Source organism: Xiphophorus hellerii, chromosome 18, assembly GCF_003331165.1.
Source record: "Xiphophorus hellerii strain 12219 chromosome 18, Xiphophorus_hellerii-4.1, whole genome shotgun sequence".
NCBI classification, from domain to species: domain Eukaryota; kingdom Metazoa; phylum Chordata; class Actinopteri; order Cyprinodontiformes; family Poeciliidae; genus Xiphophorus; species Xiphophorus hellerii.
The window spans coordinates 15,620,057-15,646,826 of record NC_045689.1 but is presented as its reverse complement, the minus strand read 5'-3'; the positions used below and the strand labels follow the sequence as shown (position 1 = coordinate 15,646,826).

Sequence of the window (26,770 nt, the reverse complement as noted above, 5' to 3'; positions counted from 1 at the left end):
CTGTGGTTCATCTTTTCCCAAACCAATATTTAAAAATTCAACAACTTGAGTCCAGACTCTTACATAGAACTGCTGGCACCACCCACTCTGTCTGACTCCTGATGAGAGACAAAGTGGCACTGCATGTTGCATAAGGCTTGCCATAGTGCAGCGACACACTTTCCTGCAAAAGAAAAACCATACCCTAACCCTCCCATGCTTTTTAACCCCCTTCTTCATTTATTCGTCTCATGGCAGCGATGTTTTCCCTCTCTACAGTATGTCGCCTATCAATCCGGATGGAAAGCTTGTCCTGTTTGTTGGTATAGGTAGGAGGGAAGGGGAACTGTGAGGAGAGGTGGAAGACATGCACACTGCAGCAGTGGCTTGGCAGTGTGGCACTGACATTGTCTCTTCAGAGGCAAGTGTAAACAGATTGATTGGGAGGCTTTACTGCAGTTGTTCATGCTGACTCACCTCTTACATTATCAGTGAGGGAAAGATGCAGGGCACGGAGGACGTGGGATGCTCATGAAGTAGTTTTGTCTGTCCCCTTCTTTCCCTCATTTGCTTTCCGTCCAAACCGTCCAAGGTTATCCATCAGAGAGGAAGGGAAAGAAACATGGTAATGATATGGGTGAGGTGGGTGAGAGAAGGTGAATCCCACCTCAAGCTACTTTATGAAGCTGCTGTAGACATATGAAAGCCCTTCAAAATAAGGCTTGCTCCGATTGCTTATCCCCCCCTGCGGATACAGCGTGTAAACCCAACAGCAAGTGAAGTCTGGGACTGTTAAAGAGGGATTGTTACCAAACTATCTAAGCTGGATGGCTAAAGGGGAAGGTTAACGTTGTGCACTGGCAATGTTGGGGTTGGATGCATCATTTTTCTATTCTAAAATGAGCCCAATGTCACCGTGACAGAGCAGCGCTCCTCTGAGGGCAGTGTGGGCCAGAGGGGGAAATGATGGATGAGTCGCCAAGAAGTCTCTTGTGCCTCATCACTGTGTACATACACATGAGAGTATCACACAAACATAAAACATGCATTCAGTCAGTCTCCCACAATGGCGATGCAGTGTGTTCACACACACTCATCTGATCTGCACATATTGAATACTTTCTCACACAAACACCTGGACAAACATAGACAAACAAAATTAAGCTAACCCAACATTATGTGGGGATACAACCACCAACAAATGTTATACATAGCACCTGCTCTGAGTGATGTTTTTGTGTCAATACAGGTTGTAATTAATCACCAGCATAGAAACACTCCAAAGCAGGCGTTTACTGGAGTTCTTAACAGCAAAAACACATCCAGACTCGCACCTCGAGCCAACACAACATTGGCATCTCTATGACTGCAGCTAAGATTAATGCCACCAGATCAATGGCAGAGGCTTATCTGCTTCAGTTCTTTCCCTCCCTTCATGTGTTTGGCCCAAAAGCAGCAGCGAACGGACTGTGCAAAGCAGCCTACAGAATTTAGTTGAGTCTCATTCTATTTCTTGCCCTTTACACTGTCAAGACAAAATTTGTTGCAAATTTGTGTTGTATAAATAAAATGAATTGAATTTAACGGAACCCCCAAGGCCTGCGTTAGTAAGAGGCAGATTTATTCTGCCCAGCAGTAGAAGGGCTAAATGGCATGGCTCTTAAGCCCTAAATCGGAAGGAGTTTTTAGAGGCACATTTGGAAATAAAAATGTACAGGCATCAACCAGTTGCCAGTATCAAAGTACACCAAGGTTTAAAAAAAGTTAGGATATCAAAAAGACGCTAACGTTTTCTGTCACATTGTTCTGCCCCTAGTGACAGTAGGAACAGTTTGACAGCTTTTAATGAGACGACAGAAAAAGTGGCATTTTTATGTTTTTACCAGCAGTATAGAATTTTTACCAGGCTATGATATAAGGTGCTAAAAACAATTCTAAAAGAGATGAATAAGATGGGAAATTATTTTGACAAATGCAACAACTTTCTAGCATTTTCATCCATAAACTTCAGCAAAAATGCAGCATAAAAATCCACTGATATCAACAGTTATAGAATCTAGATTAATATATATAATTGTGCTTTTATATCAGTGTTGCGCTAAATAAGTGATGGCTGGGATTTCCCGACATCTGTTTTTTGTGATTGGAAATAATTTCAAAAAGCCAAAAATAATTTCATTTTTAGTAAGCAAGGGTATAGCAGCTGTCTTTCAGCCCATACAGCAGTAGAAACCTAAGCTCTCTCTGGCACTTTCTTTGCCATCTTTAAAAAATACTGGAAAAAATACAGAAAATAATGAGAACTGTAACTTGCATCAAAATATTGGGACTTCTTGATAGATAGAAGTAATGACTCGATGCATAATAAGCACAACAAATGCCAACACCACAATTAATAACTACACATTGTGCCATGTGTGTTTACCAGAATATACCAGGAAACAGCGACAACTGATGATGAATCAGCTTCTTGAAACAGTGTTCAAATTCTCAATAGGATATTTTATCCACACTAGGGGCAATTCTGAGAGTGGAATCTAACCCTCACGCACCCCTGCCTGAGGAGAGAGTTGCTATAAAATTAGCTACTTACAAATTCTGCACTTCAGTGTACATATACGTATATGCATCCCTTTCAATTCAACCTACCACAAGGAGACAATCATTCACCGCAGCCCAAGATATACACTTCCGAACGATTACATTTAAAAAGCAATTACCCAAAGTGCTGATTACCTGCTGAAAATCACAACCACTAATGCCACTTGAATAGTTAATTTATGCCACACTCATGCAGTATCATTCAATTAAATCTGGCTCTTTTTTTTCTATCTCTGAATCTACACTACATATAGAATTTTCACAATTTGGATGTCACAGTTGGGACATCTAAGCTGAGCAAAGCAATAACTCTGGAACATCCCAAGAATCTGTAATCTGATCATTGCATATTTACAGTGACTGCAACAGATTACAGATGTCATCTTTTTGGAATCAGATTACTCTAATTCCATTATATCTAATCAAATACTCCTCCTCGGCCCTGCTGAGCTGACAGAAAACAGAATTCCTGACTATCGTTGCAGCGGAGGAGAAATACGGTCAGCCTCTGGTGAGCAAGGAGCGCAGAGCTGAGTGACCATCCATCACAACCCTGCAGCAAAAAGCTATACTGGTGCTTGAGCACCCCTAACTCAGATCTTATAGAATGGGAGGAGTAGGTGGAGAAAGGACAGGACAGTAAAAGAAAGGGTTTATAATCTTAGTCCATCAAGATGGAGGAGGAAGCTGTGTAAAATCATCCAACAAGGAGGTCAGAGGAAAAAAAAATTCTTGGCCTCTTGATTGATGGAGAAAGTGTATTCAATTGTAGTGTTTTTCCTGCAGCCCAGTACACAAAGGTGTACGACTATGATTACTTGTAGTCCAGCCATGGCAAGGAGTGGATGGCGGGTCCACTTTGATATTAGGATTAATGACCATACTGATCAGTCGCTTAGAACATCTTTCATTTATCTATTGCATTTCATACCCAGGCAGGCAAACTGTGGCAACATGAAGAACAGCTCTCCAGTCACATATAATGAAATACACTACCACAGAGACGATCAATAAGCAATAAGTGGAATTACTTCAACTCAAGTACAGGTGACGTTTTATAAAAATCAATGTGGAAAATAGTAGGGGCTTTCTGATTCTGTATTCCACAAGCCATGCAAATGCTTTTAGATTGAACAATACGTAAAAATGCACGTGTCGGACAGATCCAATATCCCTTCTTAACCATTATTAAAAAATGAAAGACAATGAAGAAAGTGATTCTGCCCAGTAGATTGGGGAAAGTTAGGCTTCAACACAGACATGCTTCAAAAACACAAAAGTATAACTAACATCCATCCATGATCTTCCACTTAATCCATGGTCGAGTCGCAGGAGCAGCAGCCTAAGCAGAGAGACCAAGACTTTCCTCTCTCCAGTCAAGTTCCTCCAGAGGAATTCCAAAAGGTTCCCAAGCCAGTCAAGAAACATAGTTCCTCCAGCATGTCCTGGGTGTTTCTCTGGGTCTCCTCCCAGTGGGACCTTCAAGAAGAGGAGGTGGCCAGGAGGCAGCCTACCCAAAATGCCCCGGCTACCTCAACTGGCTCCTTTCAATGTGGAGGAGCTGTGGCTTTAATCTGAGGCACTGTCAGATGACTGAACTTGTCGCCCTATCTCTAAAGAAGAGCCCAGACACCCAGAGGAGGAACCTCATTTCAGTTGCTTGTAAAGCCAAAGTCTCATTCTTTTGGTCACTAACCAAAGCTCGAGACCATAGATGAGGGTCAGAACATATTGGCAGAGCTGTAAAAATAATTGCTGATCTTATATTTTAAATAATAGCTATGCTTTCATACAATCATGCCATAGTGTTTGTACTTATAGTTGCCATGCTTAGAAGGATGCTACATATTTATGGAGGGTCCTAATATTTGCATTTTTTTTATAAGGTACAAAAAAGGGAACTAAGAGAGTGAGCTCAATGCCAGAATTTAAATCAACTAACGTGATAGTTCTCAGAGTAGACCATTACTAACTGGGCAGTTAATCTGGCGTCTTTGCCCCATGCACCTTCTAGTGTCCTGTAACTGAAAACCATCACCTCTGTCACCGTTCTTGCTACTTTAGAGGAACCTGTGATGCACACAAAGCATAGATAATCACTTTGTATTGATCTGGTCACGTTGCAAAGGCAAATAAGTAAAAGTGGACAGTGAAACCTGCACAAAAAAGCTGACATCTGATGCTAAAAGGTGTCATGGTGCTTGTCCTTTGTTCTCTGTTTCTCTGCTGTCACTACATGCGAGGCTACCTGAGTTTCTCTGAATCTTATCTGATAACTTGTGGCAGCCGAATACTGTAGAGGAAGCTTCAGAAGACAAGCATTGATTTCAAACAAATCTGCCTAGACATCTTCCGTTTCTGGTTCGGTACACCTTTCCACAGCTAATGAGCAGCCATCTTTATTCCCTACAGGGTAAGATGTCTTATTTCATGCCTTGTGTCAGAATTCACTGGCGATTCATTGCCAGGGAGCTGAAATGGAAGAGGGCAAATAAATAAAGAGTGTAGTGGTAAGCCTGAGCTTTGAGACAGACAGCTACGTATAGTAATCCCTTCTGAGCAGCAGTAAGCCCTCGGTTATCACTCGTTAGAATTGTGCATCCTTTAAAGACATTAACTAAGGTCCAAATGCTGGCCTTTTTTGTATGACAGCATCTGTTCAAAGCAGACAACCACTAAGCTAAGGAGGAAGAAGCAAGCTAATTACTGTCAAGTTTTTTTTTTTTTTATTCATCAACATATTTTAAAGCCATCTGCCTCATTCTGGACAGCACCTAATGCAAATGTAGTAGCCCTTAAACATGTGTCTGGGAAGAGACTTGATGAATAAATTAGTCCTGAACACATAAATTTAGCCTAAAATGCAAGTATTTATATGGTTATATAATTACTCATTGAATCATGTATTCATACGGGCTGCTCATCTGATAATCAGGTGAAAAGGCTCAAACTTTATCTCAAAAGTATTGCATATTAGAATAATCATAACATTGTCACTCATGGTTTCGGGGTTGACCTCAAGCTGATTTTACAGCAGAAACTAGCTGCGCCAAGCAGTCAAACATTGTTATTTAATGCAAAGAATCACACAAACACTCAAAAATTAAACAAGCAGTAGCAGAAGTGCTAAAAATCTAATAGTCTCTTGTAAAATACTAACATGTAAATATAAGCCATGACAGCTTATGGACACTTTTTAAATACTTGAAGGGACAGCTCAGGATGTTTGAAGTTCTGTTAAAATATCATAAGGATTTAATATCTTACCTGCAGCTGATAATGTTTTTGGTGTCTTTATATAATGTTAATCCAGATTAGTTGGTTGCAAATGCTGAAGCTGACAGTCAGCCCGAGAGGGGACAAAACCAGCTTCATCTTAAAACAACTTTGGTATCAACGTCACATTTGCATTGAGTGATTATTTACAAAAAAAAGCTGATGATTATTTCAACAAGAAACTGATTTATGACAAAATGCACACCAGTAGTAGTATTTCTGTCAAAGAAAACTGAAAAAAAACAAGGCAATTTCAAAATCTGTAAAATAGCATTCAGAATAGCTTTTAATATTAATATACACTACACTCAATTTTAATTTTTTTCTGAAATGCATCACCCAGCTGTTATGTAATTAACTGCCCAATGTAAACATTTAAACAGGTTAAAAGTTCATAAAGTGATAAACCCCTAGGATGTTTTTGAGACTGGAGTTGTTTTGGGACAACAAAATTTGTTTGGTGTTGGCTTTCTTCGATTAGCTGTTAGCTTCAGTCTCTGCACAAAAAAAAAAAAGAAAAATTCCCCAAAATAAAATCCCCTGAATGTGATACTACAAAGTGTGACTTTTGCTGCCTGTGTCACGCATCACACTGACAAGGAAGAACCACAATGACTGGGACACCACGACATCAAAGGGGGGAGGGTGGTTATATATTATAACTGCTGTTCAGCTGAGCTGCTTGGTGTTCGCTGAGACAGCAGATGACTTGCCTCTCTCTCTTGGCCCCTTGCTCATTCAGGGCAGGAGAGACTTAATTGCCTCATTAGGAAAAGGGCCGAAGAGGATTCGGTCTCCTCCACATTGTTCAATGTCAGGAGTGCAACTAAGAGGAAAGGTTAATAGGGTAAACAGTGTTTCCATCTTCTAAATGTAAAAATGTTTATTTTCCGCTATGATGGGTGAGTGCTAAAAAAAAGCCTCATTTCATTCCATTCTACCAAAATAATGCATTTGATTTCGTCTTATCAGCCCGCTGCATATTCTATCTTCTATTATTTCTCATTTCAGAGTATAACGCAGCCTGCTGCTGCTGTGTTGCAACTCCCAAAGCTTCCCCTTTTAAGCTTGGACCCGTCTAGGAAGCAGAGTCATCATGCCAACTTTAATTATTTTAAGAGCTTTAATTTGCAAACTCTGCTATTTCCACATCCGCAGCTGCTTTGAGTCCCAGACAGCAAATCAAGCCAAAGGCAAACACTCTTGATTTGCCTCTAAAGAAAGACACACAAAACAAAAATGATGTCTGCCGCTGAGAGAAAATGTGATCTAAAAAAAGCCTAATGGTTAATAACTTTGAGAGAAGCATTAAATTCAGAGAGCGCCACAGTTTTCCTCTTGCAGCTGCAGCATTCATACACCGAAACAGATCGCTATCTGCCATCTAGAAGTCACAGTGAAATTATTTTGTACTGAACATGACAGTTTGGACAACACTGCCAAACCATGAAAGGCATCTTGAATGTTGTCCTAAGCCCCTGTCTGCCTCTTGACAAGAGATGTGGTGCTGTGTAAGTTTGGTCTGACAAAATCCATGACGGGCCAGGCTAAACAGGCAGAGTATGACTCAAACAAAGAGCGAAATGTGTTGTCCTTCTCTTACAAAGACCTTCCAGTACTGTAATGAATGCAGCAACTATGCAGGAACACAAACACATCCAATGTTTACTTTAGGACCATAAAAATCCTGTGCAGCATTCTCAGTCTTGGAGGAAATAGGTCCCATTTTGGAGAACACCGTATAGAAATAGTGAAAGATATAAATGCACCGTTCGTACTGCAGGTAATTCAGGCTGTGCTTTCTGCTTGTCCTCACTGCAGGGGCAGTTTACAGCAGAGTCTACAATAAAAAATGTGCAGCTACACATCTGCATGGGCAATATAGCATAAAGGCTCCATTTCATCAACAAGTCAAGTCTAACGAGTTGGAAGAAAAAAGGTGGTGGTGCCATCTGTTCCGTACCACTTTGCTTGGATATGGAAAACAAAGTAAGAGGACAAGCGAGGGGGAGAAAAGCTTTCTCAGCATTGAGACTTCCAGCCACAGCCCGAGTGCTGGAAAAAAAAAAAGTTCTTATCTCCTGTGATAACAAATGTCCTCAACCTTCCAGGCCTAATAAAGACATTGTGTTCCTTAATGTTAATACTGGAGGGACGATTGATGTGCAACTTCTGACTCTAGGTATTTAATATGTGGGAACCTTGATTGTGATTAGAGATATTTACGATATATATTTTTTTTACTTTGCCTTTTTTATGCTGTGTTATCTAAAGCCAAGGGGCTTGAGGTGGTTGGATAATTAAATCATCCATCACACAACATCCGCAACAAAACATGACAAGACGGGTACCTCAAGACCAGAGTGAAATCATAGCATTTTACAGTTTCTGCTAAATAGTAATTATGCAAGGTGAAATTCTGATGACAAAGGACTTTAGGTCTATAAAGGAATGATCAGCAGAAATTGTGGATGTAGTAGACACTTAAAGGTCGGCCTCAATGGTTTGTTACAGAATATAAACAGATAAAGCCCACTATTTACTGTTGCAGTGTAAAGCACTTTATGCTTTTACTGCAATACAATAAGATTTGTGTCTTGTTGTTATGGGAATAGGGTTTAGAGGGAAATGGCACATTGTAGTAACCAGATCATTCAGAATTTGTTAAATGTTAAAACGTTCTAAGGATCTAACATCTTAGCTGCATTAGATAACTATAATGATATCTACATTTAATCTAAAATCAGATTAGAATCCAAAAGGAAAAAAGAAAAGGTTTTGTTTTTGGATAACTTTCTGTTTTTGGATAATATTGTTTAAGATCTGTGTGGCCTAAATGTTTTATATATAGTTTCATATTCTGTATCCTCTTTGTCTTCACTGAAAATATTGCACAAGCAGTTTTCCATCTCTCCATAGACATAAAGAACCTGCAAGGAAAAAGTTCAGTGTGAATAAAAATCTTTGTCCCGTCTCATTTTCTCTGTATTTAGAGAAAACCATGGAGATGTTCCTCAGTACGCTTGGAGAATATTTTTTCAGGCTTAACCATCACAAATTCTCCTCTGGTCACCTTTTCTGCAACAACAGGAAGGCTGCAGCTCTTGCCAGGCTTCATGTTAAAATGACTATAAATGTGGTAAAAGTTCATAGTTAAAGTCTATTCAAAAGATCTATGTTGAGATTTTTTGAATCGGGGGGTCTGCCGTTTGGAAGATCTACAGTTTCAAAGTAACTGCCTGGTAAAAGAGAAATTCTGTCAAACAATTTAAATAGTGTTCACTTAAACGACTACGACTTATCTTTTTACACCTCTTGATATTCAAGTCAGATAGTGACGGTGACTGGAAAAACTTAATATGTCCCATTCCCACATTTTTATATTCACACTGGAAGATCATTGGTGACCTGCCACCATGTAGCTGCATGTAAAAAGTCTTCACCTTCTCTGTGAATCAGTCTCAACTGTAAACAAAGCAGAGTCCTTTTGAGAGAGGAATTGTTTTAAAATGTTCCAAGTTCACTTCAGACTTGGCCCACTACTTGTTGATCTCCACCATCATATTCTGCTACTCTAGGTCTGTACTATATGAAGACCCCCAATTGGATTGTTTAGTGCAGGTACTAGCTATCCTTTAAGAATGGAACAGATCTTCCTTCAGATAGTCTTAGATAACCATTTTGTCAACCAGCAGTGTAATAAATGGATACCAAATTCCCTTCATTGGACACACCATCCATTTGGAGATCTTTCCTGGCTGCTCTATGATGACCAAGAACAGTCTGTGTCACGCACCTTTATGACAAAGGATGGATGTTCAAGGGACGACTGGAGCCTATGTTGATTAAAGCCTCAACTGGTTTAGGAAAGTATGGTGAGCAAACGAGGAAATGGAGTGAGACAAAGGAGTGTGAGGGTTCAAAACACCTAATGGAGTGGTCTGCTTGCTGAGCTAATAGACTGCTTCAAATTGAATGGAGCAGCGGGCGTCTAAATGGAAAGATGAGGAACATTTCCTCCTGTTCATTCCAACAGCTCCTGCAAGGGAAAAATGGGGAAGAAATAGGAGAGGACAACAATACCAAGCCAGCTATTGCTTGCTGCAGCACAGGCTGCTTTTATTCATATTTAGTCAATCCTCCAGATGGAATTATGGAGTGAAAAAAGTACATTTTTTCTTCAACAAATGGTTGGAGGAGAAGAAAAATGTCTTCTGTTTTCAATTATTTTTTCATGCTTTGTCAATGCTAGTCAAGCTGTGAGCTTTATTTTCTTGCTGATACCAATCTCAGAGGAAGAAAACAGATTGTCCAAGCTGAATTCTGAACATAATAGTCAATAATCACTGTGTGAGATGAGGCATTGCAGAAGCAGGGGTCTGACAGGTACACTAAAACGACCAATTAAAGTGCTAAAGAACTGCTAAGAAAGGATCAATTATTAACAGGCAGCTTGTAGGATTTGACACTAAAAAGCAGGCAGAAATATGCTTTCTCTAACAATAAAGACATCTTTTATGTTCAATTAAAGTTTAAAGCAACCAGTCATGTTACCCTGCTTGCAGCTGAGTGGAAGGCTTGACCTCTTCCTTAACGCAATGGGGTCATGACTATGCCTCTAATTAGCTATAAATTGTTAATCAATAATAGCAGTTTATTTTGTCTCTGTGTCACTGATGCATACACTATCCCAGCCTGCATCTTAGTCACAGGAATTTTGCTATTTTAGCTGTTTATTTTCAGACACAGTTGGATTGCACAGCTGCATAGAAAACAGGAGATATCCCTGCTTTCAGAGACAGAGAACATTGATCAAAAGCATGTTCTGCTTAGAGAAGAAAAACACGGCAGCTGTACTCTGCGCTGCCAGTTTTCACTGAGGCAGAAAGCACTTGAAAGCACCAAAGCAGGGCTGGGGGCTCAAAAGATGATAGTATCTCAACCTCTCCCCTGATAAACAAATCATTTTAAATGGTGTTTTTACAAGGTGTCTGAATTTTAATCATATTTGCACTCACCATTAAATTCTGTTTTGTGTCCTGCCAATATCTGCAGAGAATTAAGATGGACATCGAGTGGGATGAGTCCATGCAAGACTATTTCTTTCTCCGCCACAGACATCAGCATTTATCTCCGTTTTGTTCGCTTCCTGATTTACTCACTAATTGCATAAAGTGATCCTAGCACTTGATTAAAATCCAGAACTAATGCTTACAAGGAGCAAATCATTTAATATTTTCTTAGAAAGGGGAAAATTGTAATTGCTCCAGCACCATTATTCGTTACAGTTACTTTCAGCAAAAATTAAGTTTGGCATGTATAGTTTTGGAACAATGACTGAAGCTATTTTTATGTAATACAACATGACTAGAGGCTTAATGAAACATTCAGCTTATGCGATGAGATGGCACATGCTATTAAGTTAATGAGAATGAGACAGAGGCAGATTTTAACAATAACCCAGACTTTGTTGTTTGTGCAAGGTTTCACAAATCAAATATGTTTTAAAGAGTCTGTAGCAATTAGAGACTTCTTTGCATATTTGACTTCTCTAATTATCATGTAATTATTCCAAATTCAGCTTATTTCAGTCATTTGTATCCACATGCTTGTTCTTTCAGTCACTACTATGAGCTTGTGACCGTAGATCAGGGTTGGGTTGTAGATTGACTGATAAATTTAAGAAGCTTCAGAAAGTACAAATTGAATTTATATCAGAGGTTCCACTCTGCATATTTTTCTCAAAGACAGTTGAAGTAGATGAGTGCCAGGCAAACGGAAACACATTTGTTCATATCCAGGTCTCACAGTAATAGCTTGCATTAATTCTACTAATTAAAGTTGCATGCTGACAGTAACTGGATAGCACTTCACTTTGATGGCATTTTATTATCAAGATTTCTCATATTACATTCTCACTCTAATGAAGCTGGGAATCACACACTAGCATTTAACCTTGATTCCTTTTTTAGGGTTTTCAGAATAACAGTTTACCAAATTGTACATATTGTGTAAAGTATTTTTAAGCAGTGGAAATAATTCAAGTTTGATTAATATTTTATATATTAACCCCTTTACTGTCACCTATAAAACACTTACATGTTATCCAGTGGGTCCATGAGGACACCAGTGTCCTCATAAAGGTTAACTAAACTATTGATGACAAGAAGTGTGAGGAGCAAACCACAATAAATTGGAATATTTTTTAATAGTCGCTTACAAATCATTCTCATCCTGTCTGTGATCACAGTGTTTCCCTCCCGAGTACCCAAAATGCAACCATAATTTCAAAGTGGATCAAGACTTCTGCAAATTTAGCAAAAATAAAGTGCGTTGTCTGTACTTGGATGTTTGGTTTGTGAGAAACAGTAAGAAATACTAAGATGTTTCTTAGAATGTTTTAATATCACAAGATCACCTCCATAAGACAAATCCAAAAAGAAAAAAAAAAACATTTTTATGATGTTGAACAGTGGGTTGCTACAAGTTAAATTCATCAAGATGGAACTAAATCCAGTAGCAAAAATCAGGCTTGGCACATAGTGGCACAAACATTTTCCATCCACTGATTCATTACAAAAGCATACAAACGTAACCATGATTAACTTTCAGTTTATGTCTGGTTCAAATTGAGTGCAGTCAATGAGTTATAAAACAGTTATAAGCTAATATACAATTATAAATTAGAATCATATTGTGGTTGCTCTCTTGCGGCTCTTTTATAATATAGTAAATCATAATCAACCTCATCAAAATGACAAGAATAAATGTTAAGGCTTCCAAATCATTTCAATGTCTCTTCTAAAGCATCAATTTTCTCTGATTAAACTCATGTATCTATTACTATTGACTATTTTGTCTAAAAGCAATTAAAAATTAAAAGCAAGAGATGGTAAAAATAAATGTGGCAAACCTGCAAAATGGTTATTCCCTGCTTTCATTGTTCTGGCAGAGCATCTTTAGATCTAATTATATTCCACAGCAAACTCTTGCATTTGCAGTCCATGTCCAATTAAAGCACTAAACAACTGCTAAAAATAAACACAGGCAGTGAACACAAAGAAAAGAAAAGAGGTAAATCCTTACTCTTCCCTAATGTAAACTGCTCAAATAATGTGAAGCACATATTGTGGACAGCATGCAGTAATGTCAAATATTTATCTTTATCACTGTGAAGAGAGGGAATAGAGGAAAAAGATTTAAACTAAAGTGAAATCAAACTATAGCAACAGCAGGCATTTTAGGTTTAGTCACTTGAAATCAAGCCTCCAGATGAAAAGCCCTGAAAATGTTTTTCCATGTGGATCATATTGGAGGTTAAAACTCTGCACCATGCATGAAGGAGCTGTAGATCACTACTACCTTGTGTGTCAAAAAATGCAGCTAAAGCACTTCTGAAGTATCAACAAGATAGCAGCCCATAAAAAAGCCTCATCATGGTTCAGTTCACAGAAAGAAATATTGCTTTGAGAGAAGTGCAGAGTTGGAGGATTTTATAAGTTGTTAGAGAGGAGCATCTAAACCAAATGAGTTATTAAACTATAGATGTTTATGAATAAAAATGTATTCTGAAAACATTGCAACAACTGTTTCTGTCAACAAAGAGGCTGCTGAATTAGATGGTGTTCTCATCATCTTTAAATCAATGAGAATCTTGATCATCCCAGGTACAAATTATTGTGAAGAATAACAATTATTGTACAAGAACTGCCTTTTATTGTTTCTAATACTGTTGGACAATGCAGCATACTTGTGTGGAGCTATGTCATCAGCAGGCTGCACATGTGGCTCCAGTTAATGTGAATGTGAGCCTCCCCAGCACATCTGTCAAAGATTAGCAGTAAAGTGAAAAAAGCAGTTCCTGTTAATACATTCCAAAAAAAATCTGGCAATAATTTTCCTTCGAGAAGGATTGAAGGGGGAGGGGTCCGCAGGTCAAAGGCACTTTACAAACCCAGCTCTGTTAAGGCATGTGTCTTGAGTTTTACAAGACGCAAAAGACAAAAGGCCTATGCAGAGAAATGTCTGGCTATAATGAAGAGACTGATTGGCCATTTTTAATCAACCAGTCAGCAATAATCCCTTCTGCAGAACCAATATCTTAATGTAAAACAAAAGACAACTTAACACTGATTACTGCTTCAAGGAATAAAAGCTCTTAGTGCATGAAGATTTTTTTATACCTGCAAACATTTTCAATTTAAAGTGCAACAATCATTTCACTGTGGTGGCGTAGAAAGCCCGTGTCTTAAAGCGTCACATTCGAAGACACATCTCTCAGGAATGGAAAAAAAAAAAAAAGAGGATAGCTCCATATTTAGGCAAACAAGTTGTAATTCAAAATCCATATGCATCAGTAGGAAAAGTGGTTGGTGGGTAAAATGGTGTTTACTAATGATATTTGCCATTTGTTTTAACATTGGTTGAATCATTGCACTCATCTGAGAGGTCTGCTCTGTCACCGAGTGTTTGACGTTTCATATTCCATGTTGCTCTGCCTTTGCAGAGCCATTCAGAATGAACACTTTTTGCTTTGACTTACACAATCGTTTCTGCATGGAAATCTGTTTACGCTATATGCTGCATGAGTAACAATTGACATTGAAAGGTTGGAAGGAAAGTCACATTACTATGTGGAGAAATGTGAGCTAAATATTTGCTTTTCTTGTTTTATTCCATATCCTAAAATGTAAATGCCAGACAGACAGGGATATGAGTCAGGATGTTAAGATATCTTATGTTTAAGATATGTTAAATGCATAGTGAATCTATAATATGTACTTGAAATTAGATTTTTACATGGCAAATAATTTGTCAGAGGTGTTGTAGAGTAATAGAAAAACAACGAATCCAACAATCATAACGTGCATGCAGTCGATTATGTGTTGCTGAATCATTAAATGAGAGCGGTGTATTAAAAAAGTGGGTGGCTGGGTGCATGGTGGCTAAATTGGAAGAGCATGGGGTCAATGTGAGGAGGCTATAGTCGTCAGCATGGTTGTCCTGGGTTTGATACGTGGTGTTGGGCCATTTAATGTACACCTTCCCTTTCTCTCTAAAACCATGAAGATTTTGAAGAAAACTAAAAACTATTGGAATGGTTCAAAGAATATATTTACAATACATTTTAAAGAGTCAGTCAATAGACAGCTACAGGGTGATCAAATAAGGTCTACCAATGTAACAATTAGAAGAACGCTATGCAAGTACAAGCTAATGCCAAGAAAATCCCAAAAGGTCTAGTCTTTTTTTTTTGTATTTTATTAAGTGGTAAAGATCACAGTGATCTGTCTAAAGAGACATAACATTTATGAACTGAAGATATTCGTAGGACAAACCCAAAACACTGACCTGAAGTCAAGGTATAATGTCAAGCATGGTGGAGAAGGCACGATATTTATCACTGTTTATCACATTCCAGGAATCAAGGATCAATTTGAATCCAGTAAAGTACTTGAAAAGGTTATGGCCTTATGTTGTTTAAGAGATGTGTTGCAAAATGGCTGACTGAACAAGACAATAACTCCAAAAACATTACTTAGTCAGCCGCATTGTGGTTCCAGACCAAAAACATAAATAGTATGGAGCAGCCAGGCTAATCCCCAAATCTTAATGCAATCAATAACTTATGAGGTAACATCAAAATACTACTTCAGAGACACAATCAAGAATTGCAGAGGAAATATGAAATGTCAAATGGCACTTGGCTGAAAGAACTATTGTTTGACTTCATGCAACTTCAAAATCTTTAAGCACATTTTTATCTATACACTAAATGTATGACTTTGTAAAGAAAATGCAAATAGCCATATTTTTAGCAATATTCAATTCCCCCCTCACTTTTTCTTAACATTTTGATTTGGTTATGAATGGTAAATGTTACCAAAGCATTTTGGTGTATGAAAATGAATGTGGCTATATCTCACATTTTTAAACACACTGCTATTATTTTGAACACAACTTTATTGTAGTGTACCATATTGATAAGCTGAACATTACAGAGGTTTGGAGGTGACATTGAAAGTCTGTTCTTACAATGTGAATGCACAAGACAAATACCATCAACACAGCTGTCAAACTCCTGCCGTATACTCCACGCACAATACTTTCAAAGTTGGAAATATACATAGGGGATGCCAACTGACAATGCGGAAGAATAATGTAAGTCAAAACCAAGATCAAAAGCAAGCCTGAATGCATCGTAACTAAACGTCAAATATCAGAAAAGTCTCTGGGTTGGAATGTCAAAAGTCTCTGGCTGACTGTGTGTGTGGGAGTGTGATTCAGGCACAAGCACATCAAGATGTCACTTCATAACCTCTGGCTCAGGAGGCTCCTGTCATCTTCACATTTCAGAGATCCTCTGCCTGCCCCGCCAGACATGCTAAATATAGAATGGGGACAGAATTTCTGTTCGGAGCCACTGCTCTCTTTATCTACATGTAACGCTAGCTTACGTGTTTATGCGCACGGCCATCTTCCCACTGTTATTCAATTATGCATGCGAACATACACCGATCAGCATCAAGTGGGGCTAAGACCCTTATTGCACTCCGAGTGTAAAGGTTTTGATCTCCTATAAGAGGTGCTCACGCTTTCCAATTACATTTCTGTCTGGGGCCTCGGACTATGTTATTGTGCCCCGGATAGTCACTTTAAAATTCCTTCATTCTGCCCAGCGGAGCAATCAATCACTCGTCTTTACCTGGCCAAATCTCCAAATGCACAGCTCTGTAAGAGAGAGAAAGAGTTACTTTATTTGACCTTGTTCTGCTTCTTACTTTGTCTGGGCAGAGTTACCGAAGGGAGCAGAAGAACTCTCTGTGGCAATTAATTGTGCTACTTATCTGTAATGTGAACACTGGATATTACATCTCCACCAGATATTAATTTAAGGATGTCTCAGGATGGGCAAAGCCAAAGCTAAATATAAAGAAAAGGCAGTATTAAACAATATTGATTCTTTTGTAATGTGATAACCACGTTTTTGGCTCTTTTTTTTTTTTTTTTTACTTAGTCATTGTTCTCATTTGGCAAAGCTTTCGGAAGACATGTTTCCTTTTTGTGATTTTGTTGGGGAGAACAATCAGGCAAATTATAGTAATTAGCTAAATAAAATTGACAACATTCAATCTGAAAAGTATGCAGGGAGGGAAAAAGCCTCACCGTGGCAACAACAGCTCTATTAATACTCAAGGCACATGCGTGTGGTTATTTTAAGGAAGCAGGAATTCTATTATTAGCTACAAAAATGCAACTCCAGTCTAATTTAATAAGTAATGTTGGGACTTTACTTGAAAATACTGGCTGTAAATTCAGGTTACTTTGAAACAAGTCAATACATGATTTTGGGTTTATGAAAAATAGAGCCAGATTTGAGTCATATTCTTAAATAACCCCATGTTTTCTTCTTGTTTGTTTCCTCAAGCAGAGCAAATATTCAAAAGATTAGAAATGTAGTTTCTAAGCATTCGTATAAGTCTGGACTATATTGTTGACCAGTCTCTGTTATGTCTAAATAAAAAAATCATTTAGCCTTGAGGTGTTTACATATCAATATCAACCTGTCTGTTTCTCAGTCATGTTTTCATTTTACACAGTGCAACAAAAATAATGTCATTCAAATGGTTGGAAATTTGTAAAAATGTTCAAAATAAACATGTTGTAAAGAAAAATGAAGGTTTGATATTTAAATGACATAAAACTCTATTTTTTCTTCCTACTTATCCTTGTAGTAGTTTTTTCTTCATTCCAAAGGAAATAAAAAGACTTTGCCACTGACAAGACTTCTGACTTTGAGTTCATTAAGTCAATCTATTAAAGTATAAAATGCTCCATACACCACAGGCAGAAACAGGAAAAAAACACATCCTTGTTCTTTTGCTCAGGGTCAGGCAGCTACTCCATCACTAGAACTGTACCCATCTTATCTCTGTGTCCTCTGCTCTAATGTCGCTAACAAACTCAGCAGTTTCTGTCAGAGACGTATTCTGCACCTTTGCCGGTAGAAATTATAATTAGAATAGGTCCAACAGGTGATGTTTGGAGGCTGGTAAACATTAATGGCCAGGCTGTTTTGTAACTAGCTCTACATGGATGTTACTAAGTGCTCCCCCCTTACCACGGCACCTGCACACTTAACTAGAACCTCCAATACTCAAAGGAAGATTTGGAATTTAAAGCTCAAATCTAAACATGTCACACAAGAAGTAGCATAATTCAAATGATTGGACCACTGTAGCCTAAGTGGAAAGCCAAAAGTGACACAAATTAATAAATCAAGAAGTCCAAAAGTTATTAATACATGGGAACATTTTTCTAAAATTGAAGTTGCATGCATAAAATAAATTAACAATAAGTTATTGACAGCTGCAGATAGGCACCAGTGCACCTCCTGACCCCAATGGGATAAGGGTGTAAAGAAAATGGATGGATGGAATAAATTATTAGTAATTATTTCATATATAGTTTTACTTTATGGCCATTTCCTGCAGCACATCATGAATAATTGTTTTTCTATCTCAGCCTTAGTAATCACAATTTTCTTAAGCATGGGTTAAAATTTATTTAATCAGACACAGCAACAGTTTGAAAGGGTGATGTAATGCAAATTACAGGTGTATAGTCCCAAAGGACAATCAAATAACCCTGTTACAATTAGTTATCATAAAAATGCTATATATAAAACATAACCTAAAAGAAATTTGACTTTGCAATTTGATGTCTTGAAATTGGCATCTGTCTCTTCATGAGGATCAATCATTCACAATTCACTATCCCATTTACAACTGTTCTTAGGAACATGGTCTGTGAAGTAGTTTGTATAATCAGCTCAACAGACATGCAATTCCACCAGGTGTGTCAATTGCTATAATGATGGAAGGAGTCGCGGGGAAGGGGAGCTCTGAGAGGCGGAAGCTGGACTGGGGACTACAGCTCCAAGGGAAGGGTTTGTAGACATAGGTGCCGTTTTGTATGAGCAACCTCCAACTGGCTGCCACAGGACATTCAATGATAAATTATATTCGTCTTTCAATAGTTCCATAATGTAGTTTTGCACAGGAAGCAAAAATAGTAATAAAAAAACTGCATTTTCCATACCATAAACAGCTATATGTGAATATACATTCTGATGATGCTTGTTTTAACAGTAAAAGTGCCTTTAGAGCAGGTTTTAAACATTTTTTTAGCCCACGTTTCTGAATTAAACTGTTTTGCTTTGGTCTGATCTAATATTCTACATTCTATTCTGATCATTGTAATTAACAGAAAGCCTTAAAAACTTCGGTCTATATGCAATGTACATTGCTTAAAGACCTTCACTTAGTCAAGTGAGTTGCTCAAATAAATGAACTTGTCAACAATATTCAAATCTACTGATTATGGCTGTATTTGATCTTTTTTTTTATTTCCCAATTATGATCCATCTACCTAATGAACAACTGTAAAAATTTTAATTTAACATTATGGATCGGACAGCAAGGGGAAGGGAAGAGCAGGGAGAAGGTGGGAGGAGAAAAGAGAAAATAAAACGCAGAATATATCATGTCATCGAGTGGTGAATATAACATTAGTTTTTGCTAATGCTGAATTTTGTGGGTGGGGGTGGGGTGTGTGTGTGTTGGGGGGGGGGCATCTGAAATAATTTTTTTCCAAGCCCAGACAAGGCAGTCAGTTGGCCTGCTAGCAGTAACTGAACACAAACTACTTTGACGACAAAAATCCTGGTGTTTTAATACTGTGAAATCTTGTGCCAAAAGACTTTGTTGTACTACTGCTGGCTTAATTATATTTATGTCATTGTTACAAAAAATACATCTATGTATTTGCTATTATTAGATCACGAAAGACAAAAAGCAAAAAGCAAACGACATGCAAAATAGAGTTGGAACAGGTGAGCATCTAAACCTTTCCAGGTCAGCATACATACATCTATGTCTGCATAATGTGTGTATTGTTCAGTGTTTTATAACTCTGCCCCAGGGTCATACAGTGGATGTGAAGCTTTGCTATATATTGGTATTGTACACACACACACACAAACAATACATCTATTTATCTTCACAGGGACTTTACTTTGACTTCCATTTGTTTTCAGTCATTTCCATAGCTTAACCCTGACCATCGCCCTAAATCTAACCAATATCAGTACATGCATAACTCTAAACCTAACCTAAACTCAATTCATACCTTAGTAATAAGCCTAACCCCTAACCCTAAAACAGCACTTGTTCCTATGAGGCCTGGACTTTGGGCCCCATAAGGAGAAGTGGGCCCTCACGAAGCAGCTGGGAAGGGAAAAATGGGCCTTGCAAGGTGAGAAAGGCTAAAACACACAGGCACAACCAGAAACGGCAACTAAAGAGAACAAACTTTTAACAATCCTTAGCTAAAAGCACATTGGGCTCAGCCTCTCCACTCTATTATTTTTAGCAAATACAACAAAACCTTAAAGTCAAACTCCAAAGGACCAGCATAGGTGAAAAGCTGCTGCTGTGAACTCCTACACTCTCAACCACGACACAAGGAGCTCTAAACTTTTTTTTTTTTTTATGTCGGCCACTCTTATTCAAAGACTATTCCACCCGGCGCGGGGGAATTGGGAGTTTTTCCTCTCGGTTTCACTGCAGGTATTAGAGGAACAGTGAGGAGTGCTGTGTAACGCCACTTACTGGAAGTCATTTTAAAACTCTGGCTCGCACTGCAACAGAAACTTCCAGACAGTGGAGTCACAGTGGAATCGAACATTCCTCATTTAGTTGGAAACCTGAAAATGTCTCTGGACCATTCTACACCAGAACTTATCAGCGCAAGAAACATTACATTTCCTTTCATTTCTTGACATGCAATGTAAATAACAGCTGGTGGTTTATTACCATAAAATTCAGAAGCCTTAATTAAATATTTGATAAGTAATTTGGCCATTTGCAGAGTTATAACCCTGACAGCTATGACTATGCAAAATAGGTAGGAAATACATGCATATATCTGTTTACATTAGTTCAGAATATTCCCTAATGGGATTTTTATTACTCACAACAGGCCTTCCTCTGAAGAACATGTGTCAGTACATGCAGGGTGTATAATACTGAGGAGCAGACTTAAAAGGAGGGGTCCAGCAAACTTTTATCCCTTTAATTTTTGCCTCAACTAAATAGATTCTCTTAAGAGAAGAGCAACAAATTGCGCTGAAAATTAAAGCTGACCTCTGCTTTTTTTTCATGTTTTCCAACAAATATGACAGGCAGCTTCGTTGAAACATAACGTGCCATTGCCTACTACAAGGCAATATATTCTGACATCATTCCGAAATGAAGCAGTCAGATGTGCTGTTATGACGCCTTAGACAATAAAAGATTGGAATAAAATATGTACTCAGTCAATCCACTTAGACTGCATCAGAGAGAATTGTGACAGGAAGGCGCTCCTTTCTAATTAGCTTAATGTCTGGTCTCTTAAAGAAACACAAAGTGACTTACCGAGAAACAAAGAGCGCAAGATTGCAGACATCACGGCTGGAAATCCCAAATGCAACGGAGCAGGAAACAATGCGCTCAGACCGCCTTCGGATTCATTCGGCTGACCTAAGCGCAAGCACGGCGAGGCGGCACCATCAGCGAGCTGAGCAGCGAAATCACAGAGAAATAAATCTTCATTGAGCGTCTCAGTCCAAGGACGTAGTAGTATGTTGCACACGCCTGACGCATCTAAGCCTCCCAAGGAGAGGAAGGGGTAGATAAAGAAGAGGAAACGTGGCTCTTTCTCTTCATTGTCATGTACATCACAGGCTATCCGCGGCGTCCAAAAATCAAAGTTGCCCACCGGCTGTGTGGTTCTGGCGTGGGACGCGTTTGTCTCGGGTTCCCCTCTGTCTCCTCCTCGGGCAGCCTCTCCTCTTCTCCTCCTGCGCTACACAAAGCACCCAAAGAGGAGGAGAGGGCGAATAGGTGGCTGCTGAGGGGATGCTGAAGGATGGAGACCTCTAGAGTCTGAAGTTCTCTTACGCAGCCAGAGCGTCCTGCAACACACACTGAAAGGCTTTATGGGAGGGTGTGAGTAGTTGTTTTATGCATGCTTTAAATAAATTAAAATAAAATAATAAAAATGCTTGAAAATAAATACAATTTGATTCTATTCGTGGTTTGATTTATAAGTACAAAATCATGCCACAGTCACGCAGCAAGAATGATTTGTTTACCAGTGTGAGGAATTACCACTACAACTGACAAGTTGATTTATGTGGCCACTGTTATGGTAAATAAAGAATCCTTCCCAATATGATCTGGATATGTAAATATGTGTATATTTTCATAGAATAGAATAGAATTCAACTTTATTGTCATTGCACTGTCACAAGTACAAGTTCATGGGACCAAAACCATGTATTTTATGTCACAGAAGATAGCAACTTGATGACATTTATTGTAGATTTTGTTTTCTGGATTCAGGAGATATTCAAGCATCATGTGCACAAATGTCTTATGAATTTTGTGGTTTTCAGTTATTTGCACCCTTCTTTTTTCCACTCTAGACTATTTATATAACAAACACTTTCAGGCATTTCAAAAACAAGAAGTGGGCGAACACAATTTTAGATTGGATCAAAATCATACATAAAGGCATGGATAGCTATTTTCTATATGTATACACTCCACTTATATTTTAAATGTATTTAAAATTTCTATGTTACACCTCAACCAGATATATATTGTAGTCATCAATACACTTTAGACATCTTTAGGCAGAATTCATTTAAACTGGTTAGTTTTCTGGCACAGACCCAGCTTTTAAACATAGTTCATACATTTTTAATAGGTTTGAAGGGCTTTGGGAAAGCCATTGCAGAAACCACAGCAGAAGCTTAAGTTAGCCTGCAATTACAGAATCCAAAACCACTTTTAGAAGGGTGTTTATTACAGGGAAGATTTGAAGAGATGTTATTTTTAGGGGGTGGGGGGAGGGGGGAGGCTTGTTTTGTTATGTTTTTTGCTCCTGGACTGTTTTTAGAAGCAGGAGATACCCAAATGGAAGAACAAAAAATAAATTTTGCATAATAGTGGACCTTTAATGAACAGATTTTATGAAAACACTTTGCAGGAACTTTTTTTAATTTTATCATGAAGAGGTGTTTTTGTTGCATCAACATGTATCTAACCCAGGGGTGGGCAATCCTGGTCCTCGAGGGCCGGTGTCCTGCAACTCTTGGATGTCTCCCTGGTCCAACACACTTGAATCCAACAGCTGAATCACCTCCTAAGTGCAGTCAAGTTCTCCAGAGTCCTGCTAATCACCTCATTATTTGACGCAGGTGTGTTGAAGTAGAGATGCATCTATAAGTTACAGGAGACCGGCCCTCGAGGCCTGGAGTTGCCTACCCCTGTTCTAACCATTGCACAAATATCTGATTATAAAATGATAATTGTTGCCCCACCTTAATCCTGGCCAAACGGATCAGATGTAGGCAAACCTTTGGCACATGCGTCATGCTTTGTTTATTGTTGGGTTTCTTTTTTGTTTGTTTTTTTTTAAATGATTGAGTTAAAATGTGGTATACAGGCCATTCAGTGTTAGCTTGTGCTAAATGACATCATTTAGCAAGCCAAAGCATCATTTCGCTTGCTAAATGACATGTCATTTATGAACTGATAACATGAACTGAATCACATGTTGAGTTCAAAACCTCATATTTCTGTTCTATTTATATTTTGTAAGCTACAATGATTCATGACTGTGATCAAAGCCGGTTCAAAATCTGTTTAGATCCAGAAGGCATGTTTGTATTTGCTTAATATCTTTTTTAAATTTGTCCGCAAGCTTCTCAATCTTGGGATTATTCAATCAATCTTTTCAAACCTGCCACACTGCATTTATCTCTTGAGAGGATTTTTGGTGGGATGTTTTACAAGAGCAGCATGGTCCAAGTTGAGTAAACAAACAGCGAAATGAGAAGTACGGTTGTGCTCCGACGGCTGCTCTCGGGCCGGGAGACAAATTAATCCTCCACTCTTCTCTGTCTCAACAATCAACAGAAATAACAGAAGGATTTTAACTCGCCTGTGGGTAGTCTGCTTTCTCGCATTCTCTTTCAGCCCTCAAGTGGCCCACTCTCCAGCACCAGGCTTGCTCTTCCCCTTTTCATTCAATAACTAGATAGCTTGGAAAAAAACATTCACAAGCTGACATGCACGCATACTCGCTCCTCTCATGATCGGCTGTAAACGGACAGTCGACAGTAGTAAACGGACTCATGCATATTGACGCAAGCAGTCGATGATGGGCAGAGAGTGCAACAAACAACATAATTCTGGATGTTGCAAGAAGCAGCAATGCTCAGTGAATGACATACTATTGGTCTTGTGTGGCTTGGTATTTTGTTTGTAATTCCATTCTGTTCCTTTTTACTTTCCTCATCCTGTCTGTCTTTATATTTTTTCAGCAGAATGTAAAAGGTCACCGTCTCATTGCAACTCTCCTCCATGGAGGTTGGTATTCACAGAAGTGAGCTGTTGAACAGAGGAGTGAAGTGCACAAGGGAAAAGCAGCTGTGAAAAAACGACGAATGGCTGAGTTTCAAAGACATGCTTCCCTCTTCCTGTCATGACAGTTGCATTGTAATTTGAGACATAAAAATGCCATAGTACATAACCAACTACTGGCCACTTTATTAGGTACAGCTAGTGACTCAGCCAATTACATAGCAGCAACTTATTGCATTTGGACGTCTAGCTAAGGTTCAAACTAAGCATCAGAATGGAGAGGAAAAGGGGATTTAACCATGACCATGAAAATGGTGTGGCTCTTGGTTCCAATAAGTAACACAGAAACTTGTGAATTTTCAATCACAACCATCTCTGAGGTTTACAGAGAATGATCCAAGCCCACTACACAGATCAGAAGTTAGATTAAACACTTCACAGCACTGAGGTTTTTAGACTTGCTCTATTACCTATTTAGTGGATAACAGGACTTTAAGCCCAGATGCATTTTTGATTGTAATGACTGCATTATAGTTCACTTGTCTTGCAGACATTGTAGATGGGGCCACAGGAGGCAACCTGTCTGCATTTGGTGGTTTGGCCTTGGTGCATGATATAGCACCGTAATGCAGATGGCCTCACAGATGGTTGATATTTATACCACAGGGCCTTGAAAAGTCACCAGTGTGGAAACTGCTCTTTCCCCCCCTATTAGTTTCACATCACTGAGAGCAAAGCAGTATCAACACAGTTACTTTGCAGTGAACTGAAAAACCTGTTTTAAACAGTGAAAATCATTGTGTTTGAATAAATGTCCTTTGCTTCTTCTGGACTTGAAGACAGTAATAATGTATCAGAGCTCTGCCACCTCTTTTGTGCATGAAAATGTAATCCCTCCAAAGTGCAGTTGCATACGATTTAAAAGAAAAAAATCTGCCACGACACGGCTTGCATTTTAGCTGATGACACATTTGAGTTGTGTACTGAAGGTGGATTTGAAATCTAAATTAGAGAACCTAGTTGCACCTCAGACCTTAGGACAGAGACAAACTGCTTCACAGAGATGGTTTGTTCTTTCCTGAGCATTTGTAACTCCCTTATCATGACATCACAGAGATGTGTTAAGGTTTTTGTTGAAGCACAAACAACACCCTGCAAACACACAAGTGTGCTGAAATGTCTCGACTTGAGGGAATAAAAGAGGCGGGTAGTTAAAAGGATTCTTGGTAGCAATGTGGATGAGAAGAAAAAAAAATCTCTTGTTTAGGCGTCTCTATTTTTAGCAACCAATGTGATGCTGTTCCGTTAGTGCTTCACGCCTCGCAGATCCTTTATAATTTAATGAGGGAGATGACAGCCCACTGAGATATATGGCGAACATCTCAAGGCAGCGCTGGTCAGCTTATTGATCCCTGTATGGGTCAGTAAGGGCGTATCCTGTCTATGCTCTCTGACTCTGCCACAGGAACAAATTGTCACCATCTTTTTAAGTCAGTAAAATAAATTATTCTTTCAATATTCTTTTATTCTCTTTTCAAAGAACACTCTGGTTAGAGAGGACAGAAAAAGTAGAGTATACATAAAAATAACTATTCTCCAGCAGTTTGCTATATTTACCGTAGGTGCAGAGACACCCATTTGCCTACAGTTTCTTTGCTGTCTTTTTTTCTTCTCATTTTGTTGTGTTCAGTACATTTCTATTCTGTTGCTCTAAGGCAATGGGTGTCTAGAAACCAGCCAATGAAAGCATGAGAACAACAAAAGCTTAACAACTTCCTCACATCTCTGTCTCCTCCCTCCTCTCTATCTGCATGTATCTGCTGCACACACATAAAAAGGCTCCATTAGCAAAATGGATTCTCTTGCTTGAATAATGAAAACGTAACACTCCTTATAAGGCTTTGAATGTGTGTGCGCTACTGTTCTGCTGGGAAACGTGGTATATCAGGTTAAGGTGTTCTTACGCATATCTGTCTTTGGTGACTTACTGTAACATAACATTTTAGCTACATCTGAGTTATATGGATATTTCTCTGAATTTATTAAAAAATGTAAGAAACTTCTACCAGACATATGGAAAAAGCCTCCAAGTAGCCTGGTTTCAGGGGGGGATTATATTTATCTCAAGCTGCCAAAGGCTCTAGAAATTATGGGCACTATGTGTCCCTCAAAGCTTTGTGTATCACAAAGTATTCAAGTCATCACCCTTCATCATGTAACCTCCAGAAACCCCTACTTTTGTCCATAATATTTCTTCATGACAAACCTTTTAAAGGAAATGATTGCATGGATTCTTAATTTATGGTTTGTCTTTAGAAAACACAGTTTACTCACTATAATGGTGGAAAAGTATATTTCATACCACTTCTTATCCTTTGCCAGAGCTCAACAGATTCAAAATGTGATATTCTGCCTCAATTTATGGTTATTTGGTACGG

General features: G+C 38.6%; 1 protein-coding gene across 1 annotated transcript in view; it reads right to left on the bottom strand.

Annotated features, from left to right (window-relative positions):
- Positions 1-21,819, bottom strand: part of clmpb (CXADR like membrane protein b) — a 78,498-nt gene extending 56,679 nt beyond the window's left edge. The window contains exon 1 of the mRNA XM_032590686.1: positions 21,336-21,819. Coding sequence (XP_032446577.1) covers positions 21,336-21,366 — 31 coding nt within the window. The 5' untranslated portion in view covers positions 21,367-21,819. The remainder of the gene's footprint in view (positions 1-21,335) is intronic.
- Between the last annotated feature and the right edge of the window lie 4,951 nt (positions 21,820-26,770).